Source organism: Sceloporus occidentalis, unplaced genomic scaffold (genome assembly GCF_023333645.1).
Source record: "Sceloporus occidentalis isolate IW3139 unplaced genomic scaffold, rSceOcc1.0.p SCAF_56, whole genome shotgun sequence".
Lineage (NCBI taxonomy): Eukaryota > Metazoa > Chordata > Lepidosauria > Squamata > Phrynosomatidae > Sceloporus > Sceloporus occidentalis.
In genome coordinates this window covers 2,068,973-2,079,634 of record NW_028317036.1, presented here as the reverse complement: position 1 = coordinate 2,079,634, position 10,662 = coordinate 2,068,973, and the positions used below count along the sequence as shown (strand labels likewise).

The 10,662-nt window shown below is 35.4% G+C and overlaps 1 protein-coding gene across 2 annotated transcripts; it reads right to left on the bottom strand.

The window, feature by feature from the left end:
- Positions 1-292: 292 nt before the first annotated feature.
- On the bottom strand, positions 293-10,365 carry LOC149287807 (aquaporin-4-like). Of its 2 annotated transcripts, XM_089492402.1 has the most exons (5): positions 10,357-10,365; positions 8,268-8,678; positions 7,422-7,586; positions 2,871-2,951; positions 293-556 (listed from the first exon to the last, which is right to left on the bottom strand). In XM_089492402.1, exons 2-5 carry the CDS (start codon positions 8,646-8,648, stop codon positions 293-295), a joined length of 891 nt encoding a protein of 296 aa, XP_089348528.1. In that variant the 5' UTR covers positions 8,649-8,678; positions 10,357-10,365. The 2 variants fall into 2 exon arrangements, with proteins under 2 accessions (XP_089348528.1, XP_089348527.1); XM_089492401.1 differs by lacking the exon at positions 10,357-10,365 and having other exon boundaries at positions 8,268-8,648.
- Positions 10,366-10,662: the final 297 nt, after the last annotated feature.

The following is a 10,662-nucleotide window of genomic DNA, read 5'->3' as shown; positions in this document are numbered from 1 at the left end:
TCTATCTAGGACAATAGTTTAAACTTTTCATTTTCAGTTAACATGTATCCTTTAGATGAGCGCTGTCAGAGTCTTTAAGATCTTTGTTAATTAAACAGACATGTATACTGGTACACTGGTATAGAAAACACATCTTTACTGAGCTTATTCTAGACTGTACTGTATTTTACATGAAAAGCTGGATCTATGTTATACATAAATGACGTTATATTATTTCTGTCTCTTTAATTGAAGAAAAAGTTATTGGAGACATTATAGAAGGTTGTTCTATAGTTTCAGCACTAGGTGCTAGTCATACAGAAGAAAGGACTTCCTCAGAAGGGTCTATTCCTTTTTTTTCATCAAAGACATGAACAATTCCTGGTTTTAGCAATAGATCGTCTGATTCCACCTGGCTTTTGCTCTCCTCCACCTCACTATACTTCCCTTTGGATTGTTGGGTGGCTTTATTTAAAACGTCCTTTATACGATTCTTAAGTTCAGGATCGGTACAGTAAACATATTCGTAAAGGGTTCCTGCGATGACTGCACCCACCACTGGTCCAACCCAATATACCTGGAAAAAAATAACACGTGTGACAAATTTAACTCATTGTACAAAAGTATATTAAAGTATATATAAGTAATTAAAAAAATATATTTGTACCAAATATCTTTACTTGCATTTTACTCTAATTTCTTGGGATACTGTGTAGAAAATGAGGATGGGAGACAAATGTCCATATCAATTGATTGGTTTGTTGATGTTAGAAAAGCGATGACAAAATCATGTATGTGAAGGTGTTCCTTGGAGCACCATATGGTGTGATGAAGACAGAGTTTGGAATTATGGTGGTGTCTTACTCATGTGAATTTGCCAGATGGCACAATTTGCCTTGTTTACTACTATTTGTTAGAGTAATGGACAACAAATGACAAATACCACTATGTATGTATATATATAGCCTAGAGTGCCCTGATTTTGTTCTGGTAATTAACTACCCAATAGCTTAGTCAAAGCTTTGTTTCTTTAGGGAACATACTCCATCCTATTTATTTCTGTTTGGATTGTAAAATGTCTTTAATTCTGTTTAGGCAATATACCATTGTGCTTGTTATAGAAATGCTTTAACAGAACACCTAGATTATAAGTTCCTGTGGGAACAGTGGCCTTCATTCCTCTCGTATTTGTATGTCAATTGCTGTATTGCACTTGTCGTTATCTGTATTAGTTTCTTCTTTGTACAGCGCTGCAGAATCTGTCGGCGCTTTATAAATAAAGCATAATAATAATAATAATTCTGTTATATATACATCAACAGCATTTTCTAGATATAGAAAATGGTGGCATGATAGGTTGCATTGTAAAGGAAAGGTTCAAAGTGGGAATAACGCCTTTCTTCAACAGAATACATTTAACTGGGGATTCAGATGGGGACAAAGTATGATTTTTAACATGTATTTATACAGAGCAAACAAATTACACAGCACTGTTACAATTAAAATTTTGCAATTAAGAAAATTTTAAATTAACAATAATTTGTGAGTGTAGCATGGAAAAAACATTATCTCCTTTTGTTCCAATATTTTTTTTTCCCTTGCAGAGCTAGAGGCTAATATTGTTGTGGTATTTTGGACTTTACTTGCTCCATTTGCACTGTTCTGAATGTTTATAACAATGTTAAAGTAGTCCTGCAAAACAATCAAAGCTTGAGAGAGAGTGGATGAGAGTTTGAGAGAGCGTGAGTGAGTGAGTGAGTGAAAGAACCAGTGAAAATTTGTATCGTTTTGCTTTGTGTTTGTTTCTTTGGGGGATTCTCCTTGTAAGATTTAACAATTTACCGCATTTTTCAAATATCTGCATGTCCCTCTACAATATGTTATATAAATCTGTAATCTGAGTATCAATGTCTGTCTCCAAATTGCACACTTTATCATATTTTACAAATAACCACTGATTTATTATACATTACTGTATATGATATTCTACATGCATTTTTCACATTGTAAAATCTAATGGGTCCCTCTTTTTAACATTGCCACCTAGTGTCCAAAGTGCCAAATGTTTTAAATGTAACATTTGAGAACTATTAAAGTCTAACTTTTTTCCTGACCCATAAATTCTCATGGTAAATTAATACAATAATTACTCTACTAAACATATTCATACTGTATTCAATTATTAATATTTAAATAGCAAACAATAATATAGTGGAACATAAAGAAAATGCATTAACCAAAACTAATCAGTCCCATTTGCAGTATTGCCTACCACTCAAAAGATTAAAGCATTCTGACCTCTAATGAGCTTAACATATGAATCTTTGTATTTTAAATCCTTTATTATGTATCTTGTAACCTTAAGAATGCAATTGTGAGTAATCGTTTTAAATCTCCCAATGTTTTAAATTGTTTTATTTTTTATTTCATTCTGCTTTTGAAAATTTGAGGGAACAGAGATTGGAATTAATTAAAACGTATCAACATCACAAGACAATCTGACAGTTTAAATTGTTTTACTGCAGCATATATTATTTGTTTAATGTTTATATGTTAAGCAATGTATTCTCTTTTTTTTTCACTCTCCTCACTCTCTAGCTTAATATGTCCTATTATATTTCATCAATTGACCTCTGAATGATTTTTAATTATTAAAGAAATGTCGCAGGAAAAAGAATGTGCGATTACGCATATTTTTGGAGAATAAATGTATTTAAAAGTGTTTGGTTTACATGCAATATAATGTTTATCAATATATTTCTGTGACAAAGTAGTATTTTTCAAAGATGTATATAAGGTCTATCAACTGAAGGTCAGGAACGGATGAGGAGGATGTGTTTGTTTTCAAATGGAGAAATAGAGAGGGATGGGAATATTAGATTTTGATTTACCCAATGGCTTTCCCATATGTTCATAATAACAGCAGGTCCAAATGATCTAGCTGGGTTCATGCTGGCTCCTGTGTAATTGATCTGTAATATGAAATTAAAAAGTATAAAGCATATTAGTAACCAGTGCTATTAGATGAGCAATGAAACTTCAGATTAAAAACGGAGAAACTTTAGTTATTTATTTTGTCGTGTTTAAAACCCGCAATTAAACTTTGCTGTTGGAACGACTCACATATTTACCATACATTTGTTTAGCCATTTTTTTTTCTTGTCATTATTACATGTACTGGTGTCTGAACAATTATTTATTTTCCATTATTTTGAGAAAATCTCATAACCCTGGTTTTCATCACAGTACATCGAGTAGTCCCAGCAGCTTTTGTACAGCTTTACTATATGTTATGCGCACTAATGTTATTGTCAGTTTTAGTGTTATTAATAATTTAGTATTTTCCCTAATTGTAATAGTGCTACAGAATCTTCTGGCGTTCTATAAATATAATGGAATCATAATGATGTAGTAGTATGTTTAAGTAAAGTTGTCAAAATATCACAGTATGCTTCACTTACTCTCATTGTTATTTAGCAATTTTCCACGTGTTAATTTAGTAATAATATACTATTTTAGATGCAGTAGAAGAGTTATTTATAACACCTTTTCAGTAGTAATCATAGTAAGAGGAGAACGGTTACATCCCAGATTGTCTTAAATCCTAATTCATATGCCTAGATGCAACATGTGTCATATTTTCTTTTTACTTCTATACTTGTATAACATCTCTTGTGTTGTTTTCTGTTGTGTTGCATGCGGGATGTACTGCCTTGTAACTTTCTTAAACTGTTTAAGTCGCTGCTTCCTTTAAGATGTCTGTAATATAAGTTTTAACCCCTTCGTGACAAAGGCTGATTTTACTTTTTGTACCCTTCGTGACAATGGCCGTTTTAACATTTCTGCGCTGCTCGTGTTTAGCTATAATTTTCTTCTTTCCCGTTTACTGAACCCACACACATTAGATATTGTTTTTTTCAGGACAAGAAGGGCTTTCTTTAGATGACATTGTTTTGATTGTATCATATTATTTACTATGAAAAAAAGTATAAAATATGGTGAAAAATTTAGAAAAAAATGACTGTTTATAACTTTTAGTTGAAAAATCTTTTACTCATCTATAAAAGGTAATAAAACAACCTGCTAAATAGATTCTACTATTTGTCCTGAGTTTAGAAATACCCAATGTTTTTTGCTTTTTTCTGCATGTTATGGAGCAATAAGTACAGGTAGCGTTTTGCTATTTCAAAGCCATTTTTTCCAAATCTGGTAATTCTTCCCCCCATGTGCCATTTCGGGTATCTTTGAACCCGGCCAATGCAATTTACCCCATCAAATCATATATTTTTGAAAACTAGACAGCCCAGGGTATTCCAAATGCTAGTATTTTAACCCTTTCCAAGCACTTATTCTACCATCAGCCTTTGTCAAACTTTATGGCAGTAATTTTTTTGCATTTGTTTTTTCACATACATTTTACTTCCGGAATGAATAAACAGGTTCTGGTATATGTCACTATCATAAAACACCCCAATATGTGTTTAGCAACATCTCCTGAGTACAGCGATACCTCACATGAATGATTTTGCCTGGCTGTTTGGGGGCAAAAGGGCCACATTTGGGGCATGCACATTTTTCAATGTTGAACTTTGGCATTTGGGGATCCACTGCCCATGCCCTATTTGGTACATCTTTGAGCCGGCCATTTCAGTGTGCCCAATAAAGCCATATATTTTTGAAAACTAGACACTCCAGGGTATTTCAAATGCTAGTATTTTAACTCTTTCCATGCACCATATCTACCACCAGTCTTTGTCAAACTTTGTGGTAGTCATTTGTTTGCATTTGTTTTTTCACACACATTTTACTTCAGGTATGAATTAAAAGGTTCTCGTATATGTCACTATCATAAAACACCCTAATATGTGTTCAGCAACATCTCCTGAGCACAGCGATACCTCACATGAATGATTTTGCCTGGCTGTTTGGGGGCAAAAGGGCCACATTTGGGGCATGCGCATTTGGGAATCCACTGCCCATGCCCTATTTGGTACATCTTTGAGCCGGGCCATTTCAGTGTGCCCAACAAAACCATATATTTTTGAAAACTAGATACCATAGGGTATTTTAAATGCTGGTATTTTAACTCTTTGCATGCACACATTTTACCACCAGCATTTTTTCAAAGTTTGCAGTAGTATTTTTGTGTGTGTATTTTTCCCACACACACCTACTTTATGTATGAATTTACAGCTCCTGGTATATGCCGCTGTCACACGACACCCCAGTATGTGTTCAGCAACATCTCCTGAGTACAGTGATACCCCACAAGCATGGGTTTGTCATTTTTGGGGGGCACATTTGGTACGTGTGCATTTTTCTAATTGGAAATTAGATGTGTGGCCATCCTTCCCCCCGTGTTAATTGGGACCTTGTTGAACCTGGCCAATTCAATTTACCCCATCAAATCATACATTTTTTAAAAGTAGACACACCATGGGCATTTAATATGCCAGTATTTTAACTCTTTCCATGCGAGAATTGTTTTAAGCTAATATGCTAATTTTAGGACTTGCTCACAAAAATATATTTTTTATATCTATATTAATTTTTTTGCCTTTTTTAAAAAAAATTTTAACATTTTTTTTCAACTTGAAGGTTCCCCTGATAGTGACATCAGTGGGAAATTATTTTTACATTTAACTGTTTTTTTACTATTTTTTTTCTAATTATTATTAATTTTATTTTATTTTTAATTTATTTTTTCTAATCACACTGTGATTAGAAAGCTGAGCTCCATTGACTTGCATGGTTGAATGCAGTACCTATATTCAACCTGCAAGTGGAGCCAGAGTTCTCTAGAGGGTCAGGAGACCATCTAGCGAACTTTTTAGTCTTTATTGTTTTTTTTTCCCGGGCCGCCGCCATGTTGCTGATGGCGAAGATCACCGGCAGCTGCGGAGCGGTCACAGTCCATCCCCAGGTAAGTGTTTGGTGTCGCTGGATGCCTCCTGATCGAGGCATTCTAGCGACACCATTTAAGTTTAGGAGGCGATCGTTGATCGCCTCCTAAACGCTTTTAAAACGGGCGTCCGCCGCCATACAAAGTATGGCGGATGTTGACGCCCCGGGGAGGGGCCAGAGATGGCCCCTTTGTGCCGATAATGGCGTTGCTGAATGCCTCGAGGTAGAGGCATTACAGCAACGCCGTTTCGGTGCAGAAAGCGAAAATAGATCGCTTTCTGCACCCGTTTAAAGACGTGCCGGTCCTGACACGTCATTTGTCGTTATCGACTTGAATTTCCGTGACGTGCCCGGACCGGCAATTGTCATCAAGGGGTTAAAGAGTAACGACAAGGCTGTAAACAATTTTATATTGCTAGGGGCCCATACCGTATGTTTTCAGGCGCAAGAAGTGTGTTACAGGGACCTTTTAGTGTTTCCATGTTCACCGAGGGGTCCTGGGAAATTAGTATGAAATGTCCCAGGTATGCTTCATACCCTTCATAATATTGCGTTGAACTGAAATTTACCCAACAACATTTTAAAGTTTTGTTTGTTTTTTTAAATTCATTTTTGTGAATTATTTTTCATGGTGTAAATTATGATATTTTAGTCCTGGAATACTCTAGTCATCACTGAGAAAGCTGAAGTGTTAGCCCACTATTTTAGCTGGTAATTTACCACTTAGCTTCCTGATACAAGGAGAACAAATATAAATGAATAAGTTATTATTTTGCACAAACTTTTTACGAGATCTGTACTGGCAGCGACAATTACACATTTTAATCAAAGATTTTCTTTTACATGCATGGGGAAGCCCACAGAAATCAAGTTGCTTTTCTATTCCAAGTATTTTGTACTAATTTGTTTTCAGGTAAGTGTAACTAAATGGTTATTGACTTTGTGTAGTGCTCTTTCTAAGGTACAGCGCTGTGTCAAAATTTTTCCCAGTCCCAGAGGAAAAAAAAATTGTTGGCGTTAGGACATTTATTAATTAATATTATTATTATTATAATTATTTTATTATTAGTGTCTTGATTATTTTTAAACTTTTTGTCTCTCTTGTACTGAAACCAATATTTATTGTATGTTATAAAATTAACTTGAGTTTAAATAACGCCCTATTAGGTTATGTGTCTGTAACCTATATACATATATAAATATAAAATAAAAAGTTTGCTTGAGGGGAAGATCTTGAACATCCTAAGTAAGAAATTAAGAACGACATATGAAACCCCTGAATAAAGCATGCAGAGGGCCTGTGTATTTCATGTTACACATTTTGGCTAACTGCCATTTTGTGGGTAAACTTCATTGCCCTACATTCTATTATTTCTTCCCGGAAGTAATTTGAACACCTTAAAATCCTTAAATGCCAATTTTCCAGCATGGCAATGTTTTAAGGACATTAATATGTCACACTGCCATAAAAAATAAACTCAGTTAGCAATCCAATTAAATACAGTCTAATACACTGTATTTATTTGTCTTGTACTTACAGCAAATAAGTGTCCTATGGTCACAGAAAATCCAATTGCTAATGCTACCGATCCTGTGATGTCATTACGCTTTGCATCACAGCTGGCACAAATGGTAAAAACCAATTGAAATGTAATGATCAATTCCACAAGGAGACCATGACCAGATGAAAGCTGTTTATTCACCTATGGACATAAAGACAAAGACATTTATATGTTAAGAAAAAACACTATTATATACATCACCATAGTCCTTATATGTACAATTGTTATGCGTTTAACAAAGCATTTGTAATAAGAATGCACAGAATAAGTAACCAATAAATGATAAAAAAGTAGGTAATCAAATGATATTTGCTTAATTTAGCAATAAGTAACTACTGATTAATGCTGTAACGGTAACACAACATATGGATGAAGGTTAATTTTCACACAGATGCAAACTTACTCGAAACACTTAGCTTGTCCACTTTTCTCTTTTCACGCACAGAAGCACACATTCATGAACAAATACAGATAACAAAAAGGTAAATAAATCAGCCATCATGCTACCCTGTAGTTTAACACCACAGAAGTGATCAGTTACTCAGTTATACTTTATAATGTGCTGGTGAGTAAGATGTGAAATAAAAAACTTGCAAAATTTACAGATATGTCCATTAGACATCAGAAAGACACAGTTACTTTACAATATCTGCCCCCAAGAAAAAAACAAAAACTATGACATCATCAATAATTTACTCTGTACAATGTTAACATGAATTGTTAACTTTAAAAAGAGAAAATCTAAAGCTATATTTACAACTGTTAAGGGTTCTTCCAATTTCAGGTTGGGCCAACAGGCCTCATGTATGGTTAGTAAATTACCTTTGTAACTCCCAGCATGCCTGTTACATCTGATGGTGTGACCAAGTAGAGTATCCCTGCTCCAGCTATGGCACCCAAACACTGAGCAACAATATAAAATGCTGACTTTGAAAGGCTGATCTTCCTCATGCAAAGCATGGCAACAGTTACTGCTGGGTTAATGTGGGCTCCACTTATATGTCCGAAGCACTGCACTAGGGTTGCAATGCTAAGTCCAAAGCATAGAGCTATAAGGACCAAGTCTAATGGTTGGGGATTTTCATTTGTACTCCAGTTGATAGTTGAGCCACAGCTGAGCAGTACAAGTATTAGGGTGGCCAAAAATTCTCCTGACACTGCCTTCCAGAAAGGTTGTGTCCAAACTCCTTTGCATGCCACCATAACTGAATCGCACTTGCAAAGAGGTCCACACTTACTAAAAGAGAAAAGATTGTTTTAGGCACAGATCATATAAATGTAAAAGTTATTACCGCGTAATTTTTAAACTATATAGGTATAGCAAGTAATGTAACATTTAGTAATTTAGGTAAACGAGCCATAAAGATGTATAGAGATCCTAATTAGTTTAATCTTACTATAACCAAAATGTGTTGAAGTCTAGGATAATATAATGTACCATTGGTGAATCTCATTATTACAAAGTATTTTAAAATGATAAATGATGGTATAATTATACTAATAAGTAAAATGTATGTATGTAGTGTAGAGGAAATTTGTATTTATCTTAATAAGCAGCATTGAAAGGGTTGAATTTTAAACCATTTTACAATGTTTTTATCAGTTAATTTTTTTCTCCTAAATATGGTTACAAAAAGAGTTTTAATAGGCTTTACCACAGAAATATATGACTTAAAAGGTATTTAATTGAAGTTCTTGCTATTAATGTAAACATTTTAATTGTCTTGTAAGATGAATACTTTTCTGTCATGAAATCAGGACAAGTAAATATAAATAATTAGGGGACATTATATATATATATTTATATTTATATATATATATAAATGTAACTACAGTGAAATCACTTAGGCCCCATCTTTGATGATATGTTCTTGATTTTATTTTTCTGAAAATCTTTTTTCCATAATATTGATTGGGCCCTGGACAAGCATTTGACATTCCTGTCATGCAATCACACCTTCCACTCCTCACCAAAAAAACCCACAAAAAAGTACTTGCCACACTGACTCTACAGATTAGGAGGAGACTGTCAGAGTCAACGTGGCCTTCCCTCCTTCTGATCCGAGTGTGAGTTCGGATGAGATGTCCTCATGCCACACATGCAGGGGAGGAGCACAATACTATGCCGATCATATTGAAAATGAATGGTATAGCGAATGACCTGAAAACGTGCGATCAGGGGTGACATTAGGTACCCTGTGCTAGCCACACCCCTGTGGTGCCCCCCATCATCACCCCAAGAGTCCCTTTGTCCTCTCTTTTCCTCCCTCATGTAGTTCAGGTACAGATCAAATAGACACCACATGGCAAAACAAGCATTACAGATATAAGATTAAGTGAATAAGACATATAAACCCTCTATTTACAGGTATTAATAAATAACACACGGAAACACACCATTGCATGTATAGAGCAACTGAAAAATCAGAAGTAAACTTAGCACTGAAGGTTAAGATTAAATAATGCATAGAAAACCCTAAATTGCAGACATCGCTCACAGGTCACACCCCCCAAAGGCCAGCCCTGGCAGCCTTATTGCACACGTAGTACTTGCCCTGGAACCCAGAATGCACACATAGCACAGCATGTCTCTGCTACATTTGTCCCCAGTTTGTCTGTGCCATGTTTACCCTAAACAGCTTGTTTGTGCCATCTTTGCACCAAAACAGCTTCCCGATGCCATGTCTGCCCCTAAACAGCCTCCCTGTGCCATTTTTGCCCCTAAACAGCTTCCCTGTGCCATTTTTGCCCCAAACAGCCTCCCTGTGCCTTATTTGCCCCAAACAGCCTGCCTGTGCCCTGTTTGCCCCTCTACTTACACATCCATTCTATCACACACACATATACATAAATAAATACACACTCATTCACACATATTCATTCACTCATCCACATACTCATTAATTCACACCCTCCCGCACCCCTTGCCTCAACTGCAGATTTCTCTGTGACGCTTGCACACTTTCACAGCTTATGTGTTGCTCGCACACTGTGGGAGCAACTTTTTTTTTTATTGCCCAGGGAAAGCAGAAATGCAGCAGGGCCATGTAGCATAACCCGTTCCTGCTTCTTAATAATAGCACTGAAATGGTGAAGGCTCTGCAATCAAGCACTGAGTATTATTTAGGTTTATGTTCTGCAAAAATACACCATGAACTTATAGCCTTTCATTTTACATAATATGTTTGCTATGAAAAACAGAAACGGAGGTAGGAAT

Excerpts from the sequence above, each read along its gene's own strand:
- LOC149287807 (XM_089492402.1), bottom strand. The coding sequence starts at position 8,648 with ATGGTGGCATGCAAAGGAGTTTGGACACAACCTTTCTGGAAGGCAGTG. Across the intron at positions 7,587-8,267 it reads GCATGCTGGGAGTTACAAAG|GTGAATAAACAGCTTTCATC; the intron begins GTAATTTACTAA and ends TTATGTCCATAG. Across the intron at positions 2,952-7,421 it reads CCATAGGACACTTATTTGCT|ATCAATTACACAGGAGCCAG; the intron begins GTAAGTACAAGA and ends TTCATATTACAG.